Below are 26,758 nucleotides of genomic sequence, written 5' to 3'. Positions count from 1 at the left end.
CAAAGCCCCCATGACCCACTTTACATCCTGGTGCGGTTTGGGGGAGGATGGCCCACGGATGATGGTATATGCAGTACCTTCACCTGAATTACCTCCAGCAGACCACTGCGACCATCACGAATGAAGGATCTGGACCAAATTTGGCACACAGACCTCCCATGATCGATTTTACATCCTGGTGCAGATTGCGGGAAAATGGACCACAAATGATGGTATTTGCAGTAACTTCACCTGAATTGCCTCCAGCAGACCACTACGACCCCCACGAATGAGGGACCTGGGCCAACCTTGGCACACAGACCCCCCCCCCCATGACCCACTCTACGTCCTGGTGCTGATTGCAGGAGGACCGACTATGGATGATGGGATTTGCAGTACCTTCACATGAATTGCCTCCAACAGACCATTGCAACCCCCACATGAATGAGGGACATGAACCAACCTTGGCACACAGACCTCCCCATGACCCACTCTATGTCCTGGTGCGGATTGCGGTAAGACCAACTACGGATGGTGGGATTTGTAGTACCTTCACATGAATTGCCTCCAGAAGACCACTGCGACCCCCAAGAATGAGGGACCTGGGCCAACCTTGGCACACAGACCCCCCCCCCTCCAATGACCCACTCTATGTCCTGGTGCAGATTTCGGGAGGACCGACTATGGATGATGGGATTTGCAGTACCTTCACATGAATTGCCTCCAGCAGACCACTGCGACCCCCCCAAGAATGAAGAACATGGACCAACCTTGGCACACAGACACCCCATGACCCACTCTATGTCCTGGTGCGGATTGCAGAGGGACCGACTATGGATGAAGGGACTTGCAGTACCTTCACATGAATTGCCTCCAGAAGACTACTGCGACCCCCAAGAATGAGGGACCTGGGCCAACCTTGGCACACAGACCTCCCCATGACCCACTCTACGTCCTGGTGTGGATTGCGGTAAGACCAACTACAGATGATGGGATTTGCAGTACCTTCACATGAATTGCCTCCAACAGACCACTGCGACCCCCAAGAATGAGGGACCTAGGCCAGCCTTGGCACACAGATTCCCCACGACCCACTTTACATCCTGGTGTAGATTGCGGGAGGACTGACTATGGATGGTGGGATTTGCAGTCCTTTGGCGAAAGTTATGCAATGGCACATGATTCGTAGCATGGCCGGATTTATCTAGTTCGAAATATAACTTCAGAAAATTCTGGAACTAAAACTCACATCATTCGTTTTCTCTCTCCAACAGTGTGAGATTTTCAGCTCTGGTGTGAGATTTTCAGCTCAGGAAAGCTCTGTGGTTAAATTTCAAATAGCCTTTGAAGAGGCTAAAACACTTTGGGTTGATGATCAGTAAATCATTCCTCTATTGAGCACCATGGGATGCATCTCAGGTTCTTTCTAAAGATTTCATGGGGTATTTCTGTGTTTTTGCTTCCTCGGTTTTGGAGGACACAATTTGAACTTGGCTTAATGTGGGTTCAATGGAAATCTTATATGGGAGGTGGGCGGAGCATGCAAGTTTGCTGAGCAGTCTGCTGAAAGCTCCTCCGTCAAAGTAAGTTAAAATAACTCACCCGGAGGATTAATCCGATTGGGAAAAGACTGAAAGATTAGTTAATATGTCAAGAAACAAAATGTAACATCTTCCTACTAATTAAAGAAAAAGAAAAGCCTGGGAAACAGCGAAAGACTGATTAGATATCTCCAGTTTCCTGTTGAGGCAGCGTGTGGTGCCATTTTGTTGAACTACAGCAGCAGAGCGTTCGGATAAAAGAAAAACAGAAACAAACAGCTGAGCAGAGGTGGGAGTGCCGCTCGTTAACTGTTTTACTGTTTTATCCACTGGAATATAAATCATCTAGAGATGGCCTCAGAAGCCTCTGAAGCTCCAATTTCCACAGTTAACACAGGAGAAAAGCTTGACCTTCTGGTGGAAATGATTAAAGGGCTCAAAAGCTCAATGGAGCATTTATCTCTCGAAGTTAGAGAGACAAGAGAAAAGATGAGCGAAATAGTATCTAAGGAGGAAAAAAATCAAGCTAGGATCCAGTCACTAGAATTGGAAGTTAATTATTGGAAATCAAGGGTGGTGGATCTAGAAAACCATTCCAAACGCAGAAATTTTTGTTTACAAGGAATCCCTGAATATGTAAAAGACAAAGACTTGATTAACTCTCTGTGTGAGTGGTGGAACCAATGGGACATACCAGCTGGAGAAGAAGATATAGATAGAGCATACAGACTTTATCCTCAAAAGAGGGGGGGAAAGAATCACAAAGGTCCCACACCAAGAGTGGTAACAGTGACATTTGTTAAAGCATCAACATGCTTACAGGTTTTCAAAGCCTTAAGGAGCGTGAATGATCTGCAGTTTAATAGTAATAAAATCACAGTTTTCCAGGACTTAGCAAGAGCTACAAGGGAGGAGAGAGCCTCCCTCAAGCCTATAACGGATAGACTCAGATCAGCAGACATCAAATACACATGGGCCTTTCCAGCAACACTAATCATTTTCAGAGAGGGAAAAAAGCATACTGCAAAGTCCATAGAAGAAGGGGAAAGGCTTCTGAAAAACTTAAACCTGACTCAACCTCCCCAGAGGAAATCTTCAAGAGAAACAGGCGTCCCAATAGATGAAGAAAATGTGTCTGAAACAGAGGAAGAGCAACCAAGAGAAGATCATCCAACTAAAGAAGAAACCACAAGGAAAAGACATGGGAAACTTCGATCAAAAACCTATAGAATCCCTAGCAGAAGAAATTACAGATAACTATACATAATAGATTGTCCCTATAGCTGGGTTTAAAGAAATGCTTATTGGTACTGGCAAACACATTCTGTAAAGATTTACAACCAGCAAAGATAGGAATATTTTTTTTCTTTTTTGGTCTAATTGTTTACATAATTTAAATTAAAAAGTGGGATAATGTTTGCTAACTATACATGGAAAAGGAGAAGGTGGGATGGTCTGGAATTAACAATAGGGATGTAGATTGGGTTAAGGATTAGGGATTAATTGATAGGGATTATTATTATTATTACTATTATTATTATTTTAAAAAAAGAAAATTAAGCCAGGAAGGGTGAGTAATGTGAGATTGTTATCTGACGGATAGGAGGAGCGGATGCAGGGGCCTCTGTCCATCGTTATTCTCTGGATGGGTGCAAGGATTCTTTTCCTAGCAACCTCCTCAAGGAGGAGGGGGTCATGGGTTCCAGAGGAGGGGTTGTTTTGGGGTAGGGATCTGGGTTCTGTAGGGATATGGGATAATATAATGGGAGGGCCTGCGACAGAAAGTTGTGAAGGTAAACAACTGATCTATGATGGAGGAAATTAAATTTTTGTCAGTCAACATAAATGGCCTATCTTCTCCGGTGAAAAAATATAAACTGGCTAGAATGTTAACTGAACAGCATGCTGATATATGCTTAATCCAGGAGACTCATAAGAAAAAAGATAAGGAAAAATTGTTAAACTTAAAGAATTGGGACTTACAATTTGAATCAAGAGGATCAAATAAATCCAGAGGAGTAGCAATCATAATAAAGAATACTAACAGTTTTGTACTAGAGAAAAGGATATCAGATAAGGAAGGGAGATTTATAATGATAATGGGAAAATTAAACAATAGTGATATCTCTATTGCAAGTGTATATGCGCCAAACAAAAAACAAATAAGTTTCATAAATAAAACATTTGCCAAAATTGAAAAACATGCAAAGGGCGAAGTAGTCATTGGGGGAGATTTAAATACGGAGTTATACATGAATAGAAGAAGCTTAGGGGTTAGTCCCCCAAAGTTAGAATGTAAAGTCAATTTTAAAAAATGGAATCTAATCGAGGCCCATAACAGAATAGGTGAAGATAGTATGGCACCAACTTTCTATTCACACAGACACTCTAAATTCACAACTATAGACTACTTCATAGTTGGAATTAATAACTCTAGAGAAATTAAAGAGATAAAAGTAGGGAAACAATGGCCAGGAGATCATGCTCCGATTTCGCTTAAATTGGGAGAATCTGTAAGGAGACTCACAAAAAAATGGAGATTTAATCCAAAGGTAACTTTCAAAGAAAAGGACAAACAAGATATTAAAAATCAGATAAAAGAATTTTTTTTAATAAACAGACAACCAGAATTAAAAGAAGAGTTAATATGGGATGCTTTTAAAGCTACTATTAGGGGTACATGTATCACTAAAGAAATTGGGATTAATAAGAAAGAAAAATCCACTCTTGAAAAAACTAGAGGTGAAGTAGAGAACTTCCTCCAACAATTTCAAAACCACCCAACAGCAGAAAATAAGACAAGATGGATAGAGAAAAAACAATATTTGGAGAATTTAGAAAAAATTGACGCCACCAAAAAACATCTGTGGATAAAAAATGATTACCAATTTAACTCTATCAATAACTCAAAAAGTTTGGCCAGATTCCTAAAAAAAAGACAAGCTAGAAAGAGAATACTAAAATTAAAAGATTACAGGGGTAAATTAAAATCAACAGATAATGAAATTAGAGAAATTATGGCAGGTTTTTATGAGAAACTTTACGATGATAAAAATACAATAGAACAAGAAGTATATTTACATGAAAACATAGACTATCACTCACAAATAGAATTAAACGACACAATATCAAATTCAGAAATTGAAACAGTAATAGACAGTTTAAAAGTGAACTCAGCCCCCGGGCCAGATGGCTTTACCACAAATTTTTACAAAATTTTTAAAGAGGAAATTACTCCGAATTTGGTCATACTTTTCAATGAAATCATGGAAGGAGGTAAAGTTCCAGACTCCTGGAAGTACTGTGAGATAATAACAATTCCAAAACCAAATAAAGACGAGACAGATCCTAATGCATATAGACCTATCTCCCTCAGTAATGTGGATTATAAGATCTTTACAAAAATCATAGCAAACAGAATAAGAGAAAAAATCCCAAAAATAATCCATGAAGATCAACATGGATTTATAAAAAATAGGAAAATAGCAGACCCTATCAGGATCATTCTAAATACTTTAAGTCATGCTACAGTTAATAGATCCAAACTGCTTATAGTAAAGCTTGACTTTCAAAAAGCATTTGATTCAATAAACCATAAATACCTGAATAAAATATGTGAGGCAAGTGGAATGGGGGAAAAATTATGCAAAGTAATAAAAGAGATATACAGCAGAAATAAGGCAGTCATAAATGTAAATGGGGTTGATTCGAGACAAATTAGTATAAAGAGTGGAACTAAACAAGGATGCCCACTCTCCCCACTATTATTTGCATTGGCCATTGAACCTTTAGCAAATTTAATTAGACAGGACCAAACAATCAAAGGATACAAGGCGGGCAAAGAAGAAATAAAAATAAACCTTTATGCGGATGATGTTATAATAATTTTAAGCGACGTGAAAGAGTCGCTAAGTTCATTGGTCAAATTAATAAAGGAATTTGGGGAAATCTCAGGGCTTGCAACTAATTTAGGTAAAACAGAAATTCTCTATAAGAATTTAACATCGAAAGAACTAAAAATCGCCCAAAATATTATAGGAGTGAAACTGGGAAAGAAGTCATTAAAATACTTAGGAGTAGAAATTCCAAAGAATTTAAATAATATTATCCAATCAAATTTCAACCATTTATGGAAATCTACAAACAAAGCACTTAAAACCTGGGGGAAGAATTTTCGGGACATCACTTCTAGACTTAAAATTTATAAAATGAAGATTCTACCCAAATTCTTATATTTATTTCAAAGTCTGCCAGTAAACATCTCGGCAAAACTCTTTAAGAAGTGGGACAATTCCATCAAGAAATGGGTAGTGGGAGGGAATAAAAATAGAATTTCTAATTTTATATTCTACGGCACCCAAGAAATGGGGGGATGGGGAGCTCCATCCCTGGAGCTGTATTATGAGACATGCCATATCGCTAAATTAATAGAATTGGAATTGGAAGGGGGGAGAAAATGGGTGAAATTAGAGAAAGAATTAAACGATTGGAAAAAGGGCTCATTTATGGGAGAAAAAATTGATAAAAAAGAGCTTAATAAATTAAGAGACGGCCCCCTCCTCTCAACATTGTATGTTTGGAAGAAATGGCAAAATAAATTACAAATAAATAAAATAGATCCCTTTCCACTAGAAACCCTAGAAAATAAAGATAAAACTTTTAGGAATTTAATCAGGTCCCTGAAAGAGAATGGAATAAAGAAGGTAGGAGACCTCTTGAAACCTAATGGAGATATTAAGAAATGGGATGAGATAAAGGACAAATGTGGTTCAAAGTATTGGATAGCTTGGTTGGGCTTGTCGAAAAGAGTACAAGAAATAAAAAAGAAAGAAACATCAGAAGCTCCATTGGATAGAATAATAGGTTGGAAAATAGAAAAAGAGAAAGGTATTATAGGGGAAATTTACAAGGAACTAATAGCCTTATCCTACAATACAAAACATACTTTAGTAGAGGCCTGGAAACAGGATATAAACTTTAATGAAAACTTAGTAAACTCCTGGATTAATAAAACTCAAAAAATTAAACATCTAAGAATTAAAGAAACACAAAAGAAAATAATTTCAAAATGGTATAGGACCCCCTCTCAATTGGCTCACATTATGAAAAACACTTCTAACAAATGCTGGCATAAATGTGGGGAGACTGGTACTTTCTCACACATGTGGTGGGACTGCTCTGAAATTCAAAAATTCTATAATACTGTTAGAGAAGTAATAGAGGAAATAATAGGGCAAAAACTACATTGGGATAAAGCTCGATTTCTGTCCCTCAACATAGAGGTAAAGGAGGGAAACAACGAATGGTCAGAGATATTGAAATTTATGATAGCTGCTACACATGCCACAATCGCCAGAGGTTGGAAAGATAAAACAAGGTGGGACCTGAAAACTTGGTGGTCTTATCTTTCTGAATATTTAATTAGTGATTTCATTTATGAAAAGAAAAATAAATATTTGAATATTCAGCCAAGACAAGATTGGTTTAGAAAATGGTCTTGTTTAATCGAAAAAACGGAAGGAAAAGATAGGTACAGAACTTTAAATCAGGCCTTCCAGACAATTAAATCAATGAATTGATTCAGGTAACCCAGATGGGGGTGGGAGGGAGGTGAGGAGAGGGTGGTAAGGGTGGGTGGGTGGGGAGGGGTTTTTAAAAGGGTGATTAATCAAGATTTATGGTTAAGGGAAGCATAATTGGAACCTGTATCCTAGACATAAAAATTGTAATCAGTTTTTGATATTGTCTTTTGATGCTAAGGTTCATATTGTATTGTTTTGTTATCCAAAATAAAGAAAAACTGGGGAAAAAAAAAGAAAAAAAAATGTTTTCTTTATATATAAAGTATGTATGTTTGTGCTCGCAAAACTCGAAATGTAGTTGGTTGATTGACTTGACATTTAGGCACAACCTTGGATTCAAAGCCCCCATGACCCACTTTACATCCTGGTGCGGTTTGGGGGAGGATGGCCCACGGATGATGGTATATGCAGTACCTTCACCTGAATTACCTCCAGCAGACCACTGCGACCATCACGAATGAAGGATCTGGACCAAATTTGGCACACAGACCTCCCATGATCGATTTTACATCCTGGTGCAGATTGCGGGAAAATGGACCACAAATGATGGTATTTGCAGTAACTTCACCTGAATTGCCTCCAGCAGACCACTACGACCCCCACGAATGAGGGACCTGGGCCAACCTTGGCACACAGACCCCCCCCCCCCATGACCCACTCTACGTCCTGGTGCTGATTGCAGGAGGACCGACTATGGATGATGGGATTTGCAGTACCTTCACATGAATTGCCTCCAACAGACCATTGCAACCCCCACATGAATGAGGGACATGAACCAACCTTGGCACACAGACCTCCCCATGACCCACTCTATGTCCTGGTGCGGATTGCGGTAAGACCAACTACGGATGGTGGGATTTGTAGTACCTTCACATGAATTGCCTCCAGAAGACCACTGCGACCCCCAAGAATGAGGGACCTGGGCCAACCTTGGCACACAGACCCCCCCCCCTCCAATGACCCACTCTATGTCCTGGTGCAGATTTCGGGAGGACCGACTATGGATGATGGGATTTGCAGTACCTTCACATGAATTGCCTCCAGCAGACCACTGCGACCCCCCCAAGAATGAAGAACATGGACCAACCTTGGCACACAGACACCCCATGACCCACTCTATGTCCTGGTGCGGATTGCAGAGGGACCGACTATGGATGAAGGGACTTGCAGTACCTTCACATGAATTGCCTCCAGAAGACTACTGCGACCCCCAAGAATGAGGGACCTGGGCCAACCTTGGCACACAGACCTCCCCATGACCCACTCTACGTCCTGGTGTGGATTGCGGTAAGACCAACTACAGATGATGGGATTTGCAGTACCTTCACATGAATTGCCTCCAACAGACCACTGCGACCCCCAAGAATGAGGGACCTAGGCCAGCCTTGGCACACAGATTCCCCACGACCCACTTTACATCCTGGTGTAGATTGCGGGAGGACTGACTATGGATGGTGGGATTTGCAGTCCTTTGGCGAAAGTTATGCAATGGCACATGATTCGTAGCATGGCCGGATTTATCTAGTTCGAAATATAACTTCAGAAAATTCTGGAACTAAAACTCACATCATTCGTTTTCTCTCTCCAACAGTGTGAGATTTTCAGCTCTGGTGTGAGATTTTCAGCTCAGGAAAGCTCTGTGGTTAAATTTCAAATAGCCTTTGAAGAGGCTAAAACACTTTGGGTTGATGATCAGTAAATCATTCCTCTATTGAGCACCATGGGATGCATCTCAGGTTCTTTCTAAAGATTTCATGGGGTATTTCTGTGTTTTTGCTTCCTCGGTTTTGGAGGACACAATTTGAACTTGGCTTAATGTGGGTTCAATGGAAATCTTCCTGGTTTATTTACTCACGCTGCCGTGGGACTGTGTGCACAGCCTCTCATCCCAGTCTATTAACCTGAGATATGATCATCTCCGCAGAGCCAATGTCAAACCGCTGGATTTATGTGGCTTTTAAAATGCTGTCCTGCGGCCCTCTCCTCCTGCTATATTCTATTAAGTCTTTATTGCCACTGTCTTAATATTTTTACAAACCAATGGAGGAGGTTGTATACCTGAAAAGTGGGTATATAAATGCTTTAAACAAAATAGTAAATCAATGAAATGCCCCTCATAAAAACTTAAGGGTGGGAAGGGAACCCAAGGGCCATCTAGACCACCCCCCTGCTATGTAAGAAGATTCAACTAAAGCACTCCTGAAAGATGCCCGTGCAACAGAGATGGGCCAAAACTAACAAAATGCAGTTCAACAGGGACAAATGCAAGATACTACACTTATGCAGAAAATGCTATATGCCTGCTATATGCCTGTGAGACGTGGACTGTCTACAGACGTCACATGCAACTCCTGGAATGATTCCATCAGCGCTGCCTCCAGAAAATCCTACAAATCTCTTGGGAAGACAGGCGGACAAACGTCAGCATGCTGGAAGAGGCAAAGACCACCAGCATTGAAGCGATGGTCCTCCAACATCAACTCTGCTGGACCGGCCACGTTGTCCGGATGTCCGACCACTGTCTCCCAAAGCAGTTTCTCTACTCCGAAATTAAGAATGGAAAATGGAATGTTGGTGGACAGGAAAAGAGATTTAAAGATGGGCTCAAAGCCAACCTTAAAAACTCTGGCATAGACACTGAACTGGGAAGCCCTGGCCCTTGACCGCTCCAGCTGGAGGTCAGCTGTGACCAGCATTACTGCAGAATTTGAAGAGGCATGAATGGAGGGTGAAAGGGAGAAGCGTGCCAAAAGGAAGGCGCATCAAGCCAACTCTGCCCTCACTGCGGAAGAAGATGCAGAGCAAGAATAGGGCTCCACAGCCATATACAAACCCACATGAACACTGGAAGACAATCATCCTCGGAAAACGAGGGATCGCCTAAGTAAGTAAGTAAGTAAGTAAGGCAGAAAAAACGAAATGCAAAGATACAGAATGGGGGACAATGCCTGACTTGAGAGCAGTACATGTGAAAAAGATCTTGGAGTCCTCGTGGACAACAAGTTAAACATGGCCAACAATGTGATGTGGCGGCAAAAAAAGCCAATGGGATTTTGGCCTGCATCCATAGGAGCATAGTGTCTAGATCTAGGAAAGTCATGCTTTGGTTAGACGACACCTGGAATATTGTGTCCAATTCTGGGCACCACAATTCAAGAGAGATATTGACAAGCTGGAATGTGTCCAGAGGAGAGCGACTAAAATGATCAAGGGTCTGGAGAACAAGCCCTATGAGGAGCAGCTTAAGGAGCTGGGCATGTTTAGCCTGAAGAAGAGAAGGCTGAGAGGAGATATGACAGCCATGTTTAAATATGTGAGAGGAAGCCACAGGGAGGAGGGAGCAAGCTTGTTTTCTGCTTCCCTGGAGACTAAGACGCAATGGAACAATGGCTCCAAACTACAAGAAAGGAGATTCCATCTGAACACGAGGAAGAACTTCCTGACTGTGAGAGCTGTTCAGCAGTGGAACTCTCTGCCGCGGAGTGTGGTGGAGGCTCCTTCTTTGGAAGCTTTTAAACAGAGGCTGGATGGCCATCTGTCAGGGGTGCTTTGAATGCAATATTCCTGCTTCTTGGCGGAATGGGGTTGGACTGGATGGCCCATGAGGTCTCTTCCAACTCTTTGATTCTATGATTCTATGTGTTCAAAACCCTTCAAAGATGGAGATTCAAAATCCTCCTGAGGATTTCACTGTTATGTAGATTTCACCGTAAATCAAATCTTCCTACTATTTAGGTGGATCTCGTTTCTTGTCATTTGAACATGTTGCTTTATGTCCTGGAGTGCTTAGCTACGTATTTCTGCTCAGCAGTGGTTTGCACCTGATAATCCTTGTTATTTCATCAGAATCCATGGTTCTCATCCTCATATGAAAACAAAAACCTCCACAACCTATGTGCTTCTAGTTGGCTTTCCCCTATATTGCTGGCTACAATTAATCCACAAATCCCAGGTTTTGGAGAAGAAATATGTGCCAGGAATCCAATAAGGGAATACATCAGATTGCTGTGAGTTTTTCAGGCTGTATGGCCATGTTCCAGTACCATTCTCATCTGTGGTTGGCATCTTCAAATGCCAGGCAAAATGCCAGGAGAGAATGCTACTGGAACATGGCCATAAGCCTGAAAAACTCACAGCAACCCAGTGATTCCGGCCATGAAAGTCTTCATTCAACCCTCGTACATATGGTAGCCCGAAATCTGGGAGGTAAGCATGGCAGTAAGGTAAAGGTAAAAGTAGTCCCCTGACATTAAGTCCAGTCATGTCTGACTCTGGGGTGTGGTGCTCATCTCCATTTCTAAGCCGAAGAGCCAGCGTTGTCCGTAGACACCTCCAAGGTCATGTGGCTGGCATGACTGCATGGCGCGCCGTTACCTTCCCGCCGGAGCGGTACCTATTGATCTACTCACATTTGCATGTTTTCGAACTGCTAGGTTGGCAGAAGCTAGGGCTGACAGCGGAAGCTCACGCCGCTCCCCGGAATCGAACCTGTGACTTTTCGATCAACAAGCTCAGCAGCTCAGTGCTTTAACCCACTGCGCCACCGGGGGCTCTAAGCATGGCAGTACAAGCTTGCAAATAACAAAAAACAAAATAACAAAAAATGCATGTGTGAAACCCACAAAAATGAACGAATGTCTGTATATCAATGTCATTAGTGAAGAAGAGGGTTTTACGCAACTATCGCCACCTCTGGCAAAGCAAAGGCAGCCGTTTTTATTGGGGCAAGTTCTTCATCTGTCTGGAGACATCCCATAACTGCCACCTCCTTTGTTTCTGCAAACCTTAAAGACTGAATCCTAGAATTACTATCTACATTTACAAGGCAGGCAATAAGAAAACAGATCAGTGACTACAGACCAATCTATTTTATATGTGAACTAAAGCACCCCGAGTGCATGCTAACTCCTTCTTGTATTGATTAAAAGGCTGGGGCCAAGCGAAACAGCCATTTTTCCCCTAAGAAGGACAGACAGAAATTTTTATTTTTTACCATAGTCATTGACTTGAAGGCTGAATTCATCACATCTTGGAAAGAAGTGACGAGCGGAGAGCCGCAGGGTTCCGTCCTGGGCCCGGTCCTGTTCAACATCTTTATTAATGACTTAGATGAAGGGCTAGAAGGCAGGATCATTAAGATTTCAGGTGACACCAAATTGGGAGGGAGAGCCAATACTCCAGAGGACAGGAGCAGGATTCAAAACGATCTTGACAGATTGGAGAGATGGGCCAAAACTAACAAAATGAAGTTCAACAGGGACAAATGCAAGATACTCCACTTTGGCAGGAAAAACAAAATGCAAAGATACGGAATGGGGGATGTCTGGCTTGAGAGCAGTACGTGTGAAAAAGATCTTGGAGTCCTCATGGACAGGAAGGTGAACATGAGCCAACAATGTGATGTGGCGGCAAAAAAGCCAATGGGATTTTGGCCTGTATCAATAGGAGCATAGTGTCCAGTTCTAGGGAAGTAATGCTCCTCATGCTCTATTCCGCTTTGGTTAGACCACACCTGGAATATTGTGTCCAATTCTGGGCACCACAATTCAAGAGAGATATTGACAAGCTGGAATGTGTCCAGAGGAGGGCGACTAAAATGATCAAGGGTCTGGAGAACAAGCCCTATGAGGAGCGGCTTAAGGAGCTGGGCATGTTTAATCTGAAGAAGAGAAGGATGAGAGGAGATATGATAGCCATGTATAAATATGTGAGAGGAAGCCACAGGGAGGAGGGAGCAAGCTTGTTTTCTGCTTCCCTGGAGTCTAGGACGCAATGGAACAATGGCTTCAAACTACAAGAGAGGAGATTCCATCTGAACATGAGGAAGAACTTCCTGACTGTGAGAGCTGTTTAGCAGTGGAACTCTCTGCCTCGGAGTGTGGTGGAGGCTCCTTCTTTGGAAGCTTTTAAACAGAGGCTGGATGGCCATCTGTCAGGGGCGATTTGAATGCAAAATTCCTGCTTCTTGGCAGAATGGGGTTGGACTGGATGGCCCATGAGGTCTCTTCCAACTCTTTGATTCTATGATTCTATGATAAGATTACAAGCCAAGTTTCCACATTGTCACATGCTTATATCTCGACAGAACTGTGTTATTATTACAGACATCAGAGAAGAGCTTGGGAAATACATCACCATTGTAAACAGAACTATTTGTTTAAGAACATCTTGTGCCATTTTGATAACCTTTCCTTCCACAATTTTTTTCCGATCCCTTTTGGACAAAGCAGAGGGAGAAGAGGATCTGCACATTGGTATCCCAGATTCTCCCCTCCCACCTCATTATCATGTTGGATAGAAATGCATTGGCAGTGATTCTATTGTGTAAAATACAGTTCTAATGGACATGTGATAATACACCCCGTGGAATGATTAAGTGGGTAGTGATGTAATACCCAAGGGACATGCAGAAAAGGCCGAGTCATGATAATGTGACTGTCATGACAAAAGGTTGCAACATTCATTTGTCCCTGATTGATGACCATGAAAATGAACAAAACCAGACCATGAAAATGTTGTGGTTCAAGTCTCCTGAGCAGCCTGATGGGTTTCAGTTTTAGGGTTTCAGCCACAGTTTTCTCAGCCTGCAGTAGAGTTGGAGAAGCAGTTCTCACGGGACAGGAATGCAGATGATAAGGATGAGGCCCAGGTGCTGCTTCAAAGGGATAACAGAACTGTGAGAAGGAGCTCACGGATCTCTGCCAAGTTAGGTCAGCGACAGGTCAAGGGAGCAGTGGGAAAGTAGATTGTTTTAATGTGTAAAAGTATTTAGGGCTTTCACTGGTGATTCACAGCTGTCAGTTTCAACGTGGCTTTCTGCTAGCAGTTTCATGATCCTGCACTGGGAGACAGGAGGCTTGGAGCCTGGGTTTCTTCGTGCTGTTTTTGGGCTAAGCTGTTTGGCATAGGGTTTGTGCTTCCTGCTTCATGGCTCGTTCATCTTGATTTTCTCTTAAGGATTTCTGGAACTGTACCGTGCATTTTACCTGAACTTTGGAACTTTTTATTGACTCAACCTTTGCCTTCTTTTGGAAACCTTATAATAAACTATAATTCTTACAACTATAGTCTGGTGGTGTTTGAGAGCAAGGTGAAGCTTAATCTGAGGCGCAACAGAAAATGAACAAAACCTCTAGAATCATGACAGTAAACAAAGAGGAACACTCAAACAACTGGGGAATTCCAAAGAAGAAACAATCAGGGCCAGCTAACACCTCCTAACAAAGGACTCCCCAGGCTGGAAGCAGCCAGACCTTGAAGTTGCAAGGCAATTAAATGCTAATCAAGGTAAAAATTGAACCATTCACACTTGCCTCAAACAAACAAGAGTTCTTTCTCCCACCCTGGACATTCCACAGATAAATAAACCTCACTTGCCTAGTTTCCAACAGACCTCACAATCTCTGAGGATGGCTGTCATAGATGTGGGCGAAGCATCAGGAGAGAATGCTTCTGGAACATGGCCAGACAGCCCGGAAAACTCACATCAACCCTTCCTGATATTTTGGATGAAAATGGTGTCAGTGTGCTGAATAGGGTCAGATGTTGCAGTTATACTTTGCTGATGAGTACTCTGCTGAAAAGAACTCTGCTGTTTTTGCTTGCCTCTGTGGCATTGGGTCCAGTGTGCAGTGTTTCCAGGGAGGGTGTGAATAGAAAACTATAAATCATGCATCTATCCCGCGACATATCAAACCACCATTCCTTAGGCACACATAACCACATTCCCCCTTCCTGTTGCTCCTACCTTGGCCTTGCTGGTGGAGGAGAAGTGCTGCTCCACAAAGAGGGCCCCCAATGCCATCCCAAAGTGCTTGTTGGCCTGGCTCAGGCACACCTTGCTCAGCTCCATCTGCTTCTCAGCCCCCTCCATCTCCCGGGCGAGTTCATGGATGGCGTCCCGGAAAGGCGTGGAGAGGTGCTCACTCAGCACCACTGCGATGCGCCACAGCATGTAGTTGTGGAGGATCCTAGGAAGAAGAATCAAGGCAAGGTGGACAGTTGTAGCAGGTGATTTTGACATCATGCAACATGGGGTGGCTTATGCACAAGAGATAACAGAGCTCAGGAAATTGAAACTTCCACTTCTCAATTATCCAGTATAGTCAAGAACAGGCATGGGCAAACTTCGGCCCTCCAGGTGTTTTGGACTTCAACTGGAGGGCCGAAGTTTGCTCATGCCTGGTCAAGAACTTCTCCAAGCTCAGAACACATAACGCATTTTCATCTTTGTGGGGCAGGTTTTGCATTTCCAAAAGAATCCGGTGGTACAATCTTTTTGGATCTCTATTACCTTTGGATGCATGATGAGAAAATGCCTATGTTGGGATGCTGAGGCAATGCCTGATCAGGAATATCTAAGTCTTGCAGCAGAACTCTATGAGTGTGTTCTGCCAGAGGGTAACCACAGAATCATGCCAGAGGTTGTAGAGATTGCTAAAGAAATGTCTTCTAGATCAAAGCTTCTAAACTGTGGGTTGCAAACAAATTTGGGGTTTCCTAACTCAATCAATAGTGTAGCTTGCCATCTAGTGACTGTTTTAGGGCATTTACATGAATCCAGGAGAAAGAAAAAGGAGAGCCAACGAAGTATTTTCTGTATTGTTGAAGGCTTTCATGGCTGGAATCACTGGGTTGTTGTAGGTTTTTCCAGGCATTCTAGAGGCATTTTCTCCTGACGTTTCGCCTGCATCTATGGCAAGCATCCTCAGAGGTAGTGAGGTCCTACTCTCTGTTGTTTTGCATGTGGACAATTTCAACAGGAAGGAAGAAACCATGAAAATGAACAAAATCTGGCTACCAGTATTAAAAAACTCTAAAATTACAACAGCAAAACAACAGAGAGTAAACAATCAGGCACATCTAATCACCTCTCAACAAAAGATTCCCCCAGGCACTGCCAAGCCATCAAATGTTAATTAAGGTGGTCAGTTGAAACATTCACACCTAGCCCCAGCAGTCAAGAGTCCTTTGTCCCACCCTGGTCATTCCACATATATATAAACCCATTTTTCCTACTTCCAACAGACCTCACTACCTCTGAGGATGCTTGCCATAGATGCAGGCGAAACGTCAGGAGAAAATGCCTCTAGAACATGGCCATATCGCCCGGAAAAACCTACAACAACCCAGAGTATTTTCTGCCACTTGAGGCTGAAAACAAAGCATGCCAGGGGTGGCATGAATAATGTTGAAGATGCTTTATGTCTTGCAATATAAAATAAACAAGTACACCCATCTCATAAGAATGCATACCAGCTTTAGTCTTTAATAAATAGTAAAATTGAACCAAATTTGGAACACAGAACTCCCATGACCAACAGAAAATACTTGAATGGTTTGGTGGATATTGACCTTGAGGTTTGGAGTTGTAGTTCACCTACATCCAGAGAGCACTGTAAACCCAAACAATAATATATCTGGACTAAACTTGGCATGAACACTCAATATGCCCAAATGTGAACACTGGTGGAGTTTGGGGAAAATAGACCCTCACATTTTCGAGTTGCAGTTGCTGGGATTTAGAGTTCACCTACAATCAAAGAGCATTCTGAACCCCACCAATGATAAAACTGGGCCAAACTTCTCACACAGAGACCTCCATGACCAACAGAAAATACTGGAGGGGTGTTCACCTACATCCAAAGAGCACTGTGAACACAAACTACTATGATTAAGGGATTCCTAAGACCACCCAAAATATGTGTTTTCTGATGGTCTTTGGCGACCCCTCTGAAACACCGTGACGACCCCCCAAAGGGTCCTGACCCCCAGATAGAGAAACACTGACCTAAAGATTCTTGGAGATAACATATTAATCAAATCCCACAAATGTGGAGAGCCGACTTTACAGCCCAGGCATCCAAGGGAAACACCAAATATAATAATTCTTGGTGAAGATTATTTTCACTATCTTACTGAAATATCGTGGGGTGGCAGACAATGCACTCATTTAAGTCTGCTCCCTTTCCATGGCAGCTGCATCTTTGCTCCCCTTTAACATTTCCTTACCGAATCGGCGTGGAATGGATGAGCTGGGATACCCGCTGCATGTAGTCCGTGGCCAGCAGCACTACTTCCTCGTCCTCCGAGAAATTGTCATGGAATATTCGGTCAAGAAGCCGCTTCCACTTCAACTGGTGGAATTAACAAGAAAAGGCATCCATTGTGTGCTTGCACAATTTCTATTTTTCTCCTATATATAACTTGCCATAAGTCAGGAAATGACTTGAAGGCACTCAACAAGTCCAAATAAAGACTTCTTCGGGCTCAGTTCATCAAATACAGCCTTGTAGAGCCACTTCACCTTTGCTCTGTGCCTTCCTTTTGTGAGGACCCCATTTCAGATATACTACAACCAACCCAACCATGCAAACGTACATTAGGCGTGATGCGCTGCAGCTCTCCCAAAGTCACTTTGTTGTACATGGAGTTGATATCCCTGCGCAGATCATCGTACTCAGAAACAGTGATCTGGGAAATGGATGCAGAAGAAGAAATGAAATGGGTTATCCTTTGTCCTGGTTTTATCTAGAGAAGGGTTCTCACTCACAAAGTTAAACCAAACTGCATCAATTCTATGGTACAGATGTATCCTAAGGACTCAATCAAAGAACCCCAGGGTACTCCAAGAGAAATAAGTTTGGCCAAGGACTGAAAACCAGACAACTGAGGCCAGAGGTTTAACACAGCTGGCAAATCACCAGCAATTATAAGATCTATCAACTGAAATTTTGCAAGTTTTAAAACCCTGTGTTGACATAAGCTGCTGACTATCAGCCCAGCTCACTGTTTACCTAAGCAGTTCGAAAACAGCTTTAACTATAATTAGAGAAATTAGGTATGACTAAAAGTGGGGAAGGTATTTTACGACACCATAAAGAAAGAAGATCAGAAAATGCTGGGTGACCAAAAGGAAGAAGGGAGTTCTGACGGCTCTTCGTCATAGAGGATGGAGCAATAGCACCCCCTGTGCCTGGATTCGAGCCCAACCTTCCATGGCTCCAAAACAGCTGGACTGAGTTGAAACAACACACCTTTTTCTGTTCTGTATGTCTGTGTATTGTCTATACAAAAGGGGCATTAAATGTTTGGTGTGTATGTGTACTGTGATCCGCCCTGAATCCACTTAGGGGTAAGAAGGGTGGAATATAAATAGTGTTGTTGTTGTTGTTGTTGTTGTTGTTGTTGCCATAGAAGCTGGTCTCTAGAGGCTTCCAAAATGGATGTTGGATTTCCATTTTCTAAGATTGCTTCCAGTATGTATTCCATATCGTACAGGGTTGGATTAGATGGCCATTATCAGTCCTTTCTAACTCTATGATTTCTCCATCCCTCCATTAGCCATGAAAGGTAAAGTGAATGCTGGAGACTTACATTGGCCAACCTCTGTTCCAGGTGCAGGATTTCACTGGCTTTCTGCTCCACATTTTCTGCTCCCAACAAGCTCAAGACACGTTCCATGAAAATCCGGTAAGCAGCCAAGATCTGAGAAGGTACATGGCGGTAAAAAAAATACTTGTGAGGCATCATCATAATCATCATTAGTATTATATTGTGCTTTTTCTCTCCCAAAGGAGACTGAAAGTGGCTGGCTGCATTTACACTAGACCAAGTGGGAAGTATGAAGTTCCTCTCGAGAGGCACACTTACACTGAAAAATACCATAGTGCCAATTCTGTTGGTTAGTCTCAACTCAAATGAGTTATTTATATTTACAGCATGACCCTTGTATCCATGGGATCAGTATTGACAGTTTCATTTATCTATATCCAACAAAATATGTCTTTGCTTGATTTTTTTAGGTCCTCCAGCATTGATATCCTTGGACCAAAAGTCCTACATTTCAATAGAATTCACTGCTATCCATGGTTTTACATATCCATACAAAGTGCAGGATTTTCCACAGATATATAAACCCAATTTTTCTAGTTTCCAACAGATCTCACAACCTCTGAGGATTCTTGCCATAGCACCAGGATTGTGGCGCAGCAGGCTGAGTGTCAGCTGCATTAAGATCACTCTGACCAAAAGGTCATGAGTTCGAAGCCAGCCCGGGTTGGAGTGGGTTTCCAACCAATTGTGTGTAGCCTGTTGTCGACTTTTGCAACCTGAAAGACAGTTGCATCTGTCAAGTAGGAAAATTAGGTGCCACCTTTAAAAGTGTGGGGAGGCTAAATTCACTGATTTATGAGGCCATAAAGAAGACTCCAGCAAAGCATTCCAGTGGAGAAGCATGCGGGGAATGCGGAAGTGCTTCATCAGCGTCGCAGATGGACAATGAAAGCGACAGCTCCCCTGGCGGCCAGAAAAGGTTAAATAGCCTCTGTGTATGTCTGTATATGTTTGTATGTCAAAAATTTATTTATTATTTATTTATTTGATGCATTTATTAACAGCCATTCTCAGCCCTTTAGGGCGACTCATGGCGGTGTACAACACATATAAAAAGGCAATTTACAAAGAGGCAATTACAACAACATATTAACAATACAACAATTACAAAATTACACTAAAAATCCGCTTCGTCTCATAGTGGAATCATAACCAATCTCATATTCCTTGTTCCTTTCCAGTCGTCTTTACCACATTTTTATAGCACTTAATTAAATGCCTTCTCGAACAGCCATGTCTTAAGGCTTTTTCGGAAGGACATAAGGGAGGGCGCCTGTCTGACGTCTGCAGGGAGAGTGTTCCACAGCCGGGGGGCCACCACCGAGAAGGCCCTCTCCCTCGTCCCCGCCAGACGTGCCTGTGAGGCAGGCGGGATCGAGAGAAGGGCCTCCCCAGACGATCTCAAGGTCCTCGTGGGCTCGTAGGCCAAGATGCGGTCCGAAAGGTATTTTGGGCCGGAGCCGTTTAGGGCTTTGTAGGCCAAAACCAGCACCTTAAATTGGGTCCGGTAGCAAATTGGCAGCCAGTGGAGCTGGGACAACAAGGGCGTTGTGTGCTCCCTGCCTCCCGCTCCAGTTAGTAACATGGCTGCCGTGCGCTGAACCAGCTGAAGCTTCCGGGCCGTCTTCAAGGGCAACCCCACGTAGAGAGCGTTGCAGTAGTCAAGGCGGGATGTGACCAGAGCGTGTACCACCGTGGCCAAGTCAGACTTCCCGAGATACGGGCGCAGCTGGCGCACGAGCCTGAGCTGTGCAAATGCTCCCCTGGTCACCGCTGAAACCTGGGGATCCAGGCTCAACGATGAGTCCAGGGTCACACCCAAGCTGCGAACCTGCGCCTTCAAGGGGAGTGCGACCCCATCCAGCACAGGCTGTAACCCTATACCCCGTTCGGCCTTGTGACTGACCAGGAGTATCTCTGTCTGGTCTGGATTTAATTTCAGTTTGTTCGCCCTCATCCAGACCGTTACAGCGGCCAGGCACCGGTTCAGGACCTCGATAGCCTCCTTAGTAGCAGGTGGAAAGGAGTGACAGAGTTGGACATCATCTGCGTACAGATGACACCGCACCCCGAAACTCCGGATGATCTCACCCAGCGGCTTCATGTAGATATTAAACAGCATGGGGGACAGTATGGAACCCTGTGGAACCCCACAAGTCAAAGGTTGTGGTGTAGAACAGGAGTCCCCCAATAACACCTTCTGGGTGCGGCCCTCCAGGAATGACTGGAGCCACTGCAAAGCAGTGCCCCCAAGGCCCATTTCCGCAAGGCGCCCCAGAAGGATACCGTGGTCGACGGTATCGAAGGCCGCTGAGAGGTCCAGGAGCACCAACAGGGACACACTCCCCCTGTCTAGCTCCCGGCGCAGATCATCCACTAAGGCGACCAAGACCATCTCGGTACCATGCCCCGGTCTGAAACCAGACTGTGCCGGATCCAGATAATCCGTGTCTCTCAAGAATACCTGGAGTTGTGAGGCCACCACGCTTTCCATGACTTTGCCCAAAAAGGGGAGATTGGAAACAGGCCGAAAGTTGTCCAATTTAGTGGGGTCCAGTGATGGTTTCTTCAACAGCGGCTTTATAATAGCCTGCTTTAGGCTCGCTGGAATCTTGCCTTCCCGAAGGGAGGCATTCACCACCACTGTTACCCACTCAGCCAATCCCCCTCTGGCCTCCCTCAGAAGCCAGGATGGGCAGGGGTCTAGGATGGACGTGGTGGGCCTCATTCCTCCAAGTATCTTGTCCACATCCTCGGGTTTCACAAACTGAAAAGAATCCATCAAAATAGGACAAGCAGGTGCTCTTGTTACATCCTCAGAGACTGCATTTAACGCGGCGTCCAGCCCAGAACGGATCAAGGCGACTTTGTCTGCAAAGAACCGAGCAAATGCTTCACAGCGCGTGACCGAATTGTCAGGGTTCCCGCCTGAGGTGGCGGGAGTTAAAAGACCTCTGACAATCCGGAACAACTCCGCTGGACGGTTCTTTGCCGACGCAATAGTGGCCGCAAAGAAGGTTTTCTTTGCGGCCTTTATTGCCGCGGCATATGCCCTAAGAAAGGACACAAACCGTGCTCGATTTGACTCACTCGGATCCGAACGCCACACGCTCTCTAGTTCCCTCTTCCTTCGCTTCATCACTGCCAGCTCCTCAGTAAACCAAGGGGCTGGTTTAGCTCGGCTACTTGAGAGGGGACGTTCCGGAGCAATCATGTCAATAGCCCTGGCCATCTCCCCATTCCAGAGAGCGACCAAGGCTTCGACATGGTCACCTACCGAGGTGGCGGGAAAATCCCCAAGAGCCGTCAGGAATCCATTCGGATCCATCAGCCTCCTGGGGCGGACCATCTTAATGGGTCCTCCACCTTTGCAGAGGTTAGGGGGCGCAGTGAGCCTAAATCTGATCAGGAAGTGGTCGGTCCATGGCAACGGAGAGATGGACAACTCCTCCACACCGCCACCCTGTTCCCATCCCTGGCAGAAAACCAAGTCCAATGTGTGTCCAGCACAGTGGGTGGGGCCAGATATTTGTTGGGACAGCCCCATGGTTGCCATGGCAGACATGAAGTCCTGAGCCGCACCTGTGAGGGTCGCCTCGGCATGGATATTGAAGTCTCCCAGCACAAGGAGCTGTTGAGACTCCAACGCCAGGCTCGAGACCACCCCCGCTAGCTCAGGTAGGGAGACTGTAGTGCAGCGAGGTGGACGGTACACTAGCAGAATCCCTATTCTGTCCCGGTCACCCACCCTCAGGTAGACGCATTCAAAATTTGTGGTCTGCGGGATGGGGCACCTGGTCAGATGGATGGAATCTCTATAGACCACTGCGACCCCGCCTCCCCGACCTCCGGATCTCGGTTGGTGCTGCACGGAGAAGCCTGGAGGACAGAGCTGGGTCAGATTTACTCCTCCAGCTTCATCCAGCCAGGTCTCCGTGATGCACGCCAGATCTGCCCGCTCATCCAGGATTAGGTCCTGGATCCAGGTCGTTTTTCCATTGACAGATCTGGCATTCAACAGCACCACCTTCAGTCCAGAGGGTCCGCTCACCTGGTTACACCAATTTACCTTACGAGACCGATTTGGAATTGTTAATGTGGATAAATGGTCCGAATTTAGCCGAATTTGAGGTCTCCTTTTCCCGCATCTCCTCCTTCCCACCACGACCTCTATGGGGGCCCCTAGGCTAGTGGAACACCTCCCCTCCTCCGTGCCGCAGTTCATGACCAAGGTCTTAGTCTCTGTTTCACCAGTTGTTTGGAATGTTGGCGTTTTTTCTTGCCAGTTGCCTTGGTTTTCTTTATCCCCCCTCCCCTCCTCATTGTTCTTCACAGGCATTGAATGTTTGCCATATACATCTACACTGTAATCCGCCCTGAGTCCCCTGCGGGGCGAGAAGGGCGGAATATAAAAGCTGTAAATAAATAAGTAAATAAATAAAATAGATGCAGGAGAAACATCAGAATGCTTCTAGAACATGGCCATACAGCCCGAAAAACCTGCAACAACCCAAAGTGCAGGAAAGTTTGTCCTCAGATATGGGGTCATATTGTATTTGAAGCAGTGATATCCTCTACTTTTTGACAGTCTGTTTCTTCTATCATTTTCAATTATACTACAAGCACATATAGTCAACATGTGGTCCACTGCTTCACCATATTTATACAAGGCTTTTGCCACCATATACTGCTTTTTACCCTGCTCAGCCTTCTCTTCTTCAGGCTAAACATGCCCAGCTCTTTAAGCCGCTCCTCATAGGGCTTGTTCTTCAGACCCTTGATCATTTTACTTGCCCTCCTCTGGAAACACTCCAGAGAGATATTGACAAGCTGGAATGTGTTCAGAGGAGGGCAACTAAAATGATCAAGAGTCTGTAGAACAAGCCCTATGAGGAGCGGCTTAAAGAGCTGGGTATGTTTAGCCTGAAGAAGAGAAGGCTGAGTGGAGACATGATAGCCATGTATAAATATGTGAGGGGAAGTCACAGGGAGGAGGGAGCAAGCTTGTTTTCTGCTGCCCTGGAGACTAGGATGCAGAACAATGGCCTCAAACTACAAGAAAGGAGATTCCATCTGAACATGAGGAAGAATTTCCTGACTGTGAGAGCCGTTCAGCAGTGGAACTCTCTGCCCCGGAGCGTGGTGGAGGCTCCTTCCTTGGAAGCTTTAAACAGAGGTTGGATGGCCATCTGTTAGGGGTGCTTTGAATGTAATTTTCCCGCTTCTTGGCAGTGGGTTGGACTGGATGGCCCATGAGGTCTCTTCCAACTCTAGGATTCTATGCTCTCAATCAACTCAGCACCATGCTTTCATTCAGTCTGTGTGGAGCATCTCTTCAAAATTGTGCACTGGGTGTATTTGTACTTATAGTAGAGTATTTGTATATTTGTGCTTTTAAGACAACAGTGGTGCTAATAATATATGCCTTCCAGATTTCAACCATTTCCATTTTTTAAAGTGTTTTGGTCCCAACCCATTGAATAAACAGATCTGTCTGTCTGTCAGTCTATTATCTCTCTATCTAACAATCATCTCAGAGTGACTTATAAATTTGGAGTTTGAATCTGAGCTTGAGGGAAGCCAGTACTGAACCCTACTTATCACCCCTGTATAGATTAAGCACCTTGAAGCACGTCTCTGAAGTTCTGACCAAAACCAGGAACAGATTCATTGCCTCTCCCTACTGCAATAATCTTTCTACCAGGTGGCTAGAAGTTGATGTTGTTGTAGGTTTTTTCAGGCTATATGGCCATGGTCTAGAGGCATTCTCTCCTGACGTTTTGCCTGCATCTATGGCAAGCATCCTCAGAGGTAGTGGATGCTTGCTATAGATGCAGGCGAAACATCAGGAGAGACAGACTGTCTGTCTGTCAGTCTATTATCTCTCTGTCTAACAATCATCTCAGAGTGACTTATAAATTTGGAGTTTGAATCTGAACTTGAGGGAAGCTAGTACTGAACCCTACTTATCAGCCTATATAGATTAAGCACCTTGAAGCACGTCTCTGAAGTTCTGACCAAAACCAGGAACAGATTCATTGCCTCTCCCTACTGAAATCCGCTTTCTACCAGGTGGCTAGAAGTTGGGGTTGTTGTAGGTTTTTTCGGGCTATATGGCCATGGTCTAGAGGCATTCTCTCCTGACGTTTTGCCTGCATCTATGGCAAACATCCTTGGAGGTAGTGGATGCTTGCCATAGATGCAGGCGAAATGTCAGGAGAGAATGCCTCTAGACCATAGCCATATAGTCCAAAAAATCTACAACAACACAGTGATTCCAGCCATGAAAGCCTTCGGCAATACATTGGCTAGAAGTTATTGATAATTCTCAGGATGTGGTTAGAGCTGGAACAGCTTCAGAGCTTGAAATCAAATTTCCCAAAAAATAATTAATTTCTGTTACTAATTACAAAGCCATTTGACTTAAAAGGTAGTTTATTAAATTGTTCATTTATTTTTTTTCTGTGAATGTTACTGGGATATTGCTTTCTAATTGCATTTTGCTTAGAAAAAACAAATAGAAGTGCTGTGCTCCAGTGGGCTGTAATATTTCTAGGAACTGCAAAATGACAGGAGAGGATCAAGATTAAGTCTTCGCTGAGCCATCAGTCTCACTGGACTTTGAACTAAGTCCTTCTTTTTCAACCTGGCCTACTTCACAGGATTGTTGTGAGCAAAAGAGGAGCAGGAAAGTACCTCACATTCATCTCAGCGGAAAGAAACTGGGATAGCAATGAGAAGATTAAGAAGAGACATGCTAGCCAAGTTTAAATATTCAAAAGGTTGACTGTTTGAGGAGGAATCCAGGTTGTGTTTTACTGCTCCAGAAACTAGGACACAATGGGGAGGTTGCGAGAGGGTGTCAGAGGGGTCGCCAAAGACTATCAGAAAACACAGTATTTTCTGTTGGTCATTGGAGTTCTGTGTGGGAAGTTTGGCCCAATTCTATCATTGGTGGGGTTCAGAATGCTCTTTGATTGTAGGTGAACTATAAATCCCAGCAACTACAACTCCCAATTGTCAAGGTCTATTTTCCCCAAACTCCAACATTGGGGCATATTGAGTATTCCTGCCAGTTTTGGTCCAGATCTATTATTTATTGTTGAGCTTTCTGGATGTAGTTGAACTACAACTCCAAAACTCAAGGTCAATGCCCACCAAACCCTTCCAATATTTCCTATTGGTCATGAGTTAGGGTTAGGCCCTATGACCAACAAGTTAAACATGAGCCAACAATGTGATGTGGCGGCAAAAAAAGCCAATGGGATTTTGGCCTGCATCAATAGGAGCATAGTGTCTAAATCTAGGGAAGTCATGCTCCCCATGCTCTATTCCGCTTTGGTTAGACCACACCTGGAATATTGTGTCCAATTCTGGGCACCACAATTGAAGGGAGATATTGACAAGCTGGAATGTGTCCAGAGGAGGGCGACTCAAATGATCAAGGGTCTGGAGAACAAGCCCTATGAGGAGCGGCTTAAGGAGCTGGGCATATTTAGCTCGAAGAAGAGAAGGCTGAGAGGAGATATGATAGCCATGTATAAATATGTGAGAGGAAGCCACAGGGAGGAGGGAGCAAGCTTGTTTTCTGCTTCCTTGGAGACTAGGACGCAGAACAATGGCTTCAAACTACAAGAGAGGAGATTCCATCTGAACATGAGGAAGAAATTCCTGACTGTGAGAGCCATTCAGCAGTGGAACTCTCTGCCCCGGAGTGTGGTGGAGGCTCCTTCTTTGGAAGCTTTTAAACAGAGGCTGGATGGCCATCTGTCAGGGGTGATTTGAATGCAATATTCCTGCTTCTTGGCAGGGGGTTGGACTGGATGGCCCATGAGGTCTCTTCCAACTCTTTTATTTATTATTTATTTATTACTTGCACTTATTGACCGCCCCTCTCAGCCCGGGGGCGACTCGGGGCGGTGAACAACAACAAAGAGACAATATACAGTGAGCCTTGACAGTACAAACCAGACAAATACAACATAACATATACCTATACTAAAAATCCGCTTCGTCAAAAGTCCTGGGGTCATAGCCAATTTCATAGTCCTAGTTCATTCCATTGTCATTCCATACACTCAGTTGAAGGCCTGCTCGAAGAGCCATGTTTTCAGGCCCCTACGAAAGGCCATCAAGGAGGGCGCCTGTCTAACTTCAGCAGGGAGGGTGTTCCACAGCCGGGGGGCCACCACCGAGAAGGCCCGCTCCCTCGTCCCCGCCAGACGTGCCTGTGAGGCAGGCGGGACCGAGAGAAGGGCCTCC

General features: G+C 44.2%; 1 protein-coding gene across 1 annotated transcript in view; it reads right to left on the bottom strand.

The window, feature by feature from the left end:
- Positions 1-26,758, bottom strand: part of ECEL1 (endothelin converting enzyme like 1) — a 117,844-nt gene that overhangs the window by 31,568 nt on the left and 59,518 nt on the right. Inside the window, exons 4-7 of the mRNA XM_067466108.1 lie at positions 18,479-18,589; positions 17,483-17,575; positions 17,114-17,238; positions 14,850-15,072 (exon numbers count right to left, since the gene is read on the bottom strand). Coding sequence (XP_067322209.1) covers positions 14,850-15,072; positions 17,114-17,238; positions 17,483-17,575; positions 18,479-18,589 — 552 coding nt within the window. The remainder of the gene's footprint in view (positions 1-14,849; positions 15,073-17,113; positions 17,239-17,482; positions 17,576-18,478; positions 18,590-26,758) is intronic.

This window comes from Anolis sagrei, chromosome 3 (assembly GCF_037176765.1).
Source record: "Anolis sagrei isolate rAnoSag1 chromosome 3, rAnoSag1.mat, whole genome shotgun sequence".
NCBI classification, from domain to species: Eukaryota; Metazoa; Chordata; class Lepidosauria; order Squamata; family Dactyloidae; genus Anolis; species Anolis sagrei.
The sequence above is the reverse complement of the archived record's forward strand: the minus strand, read 5'-3'. Positions and strand labels throughout refer to the sequence as shown.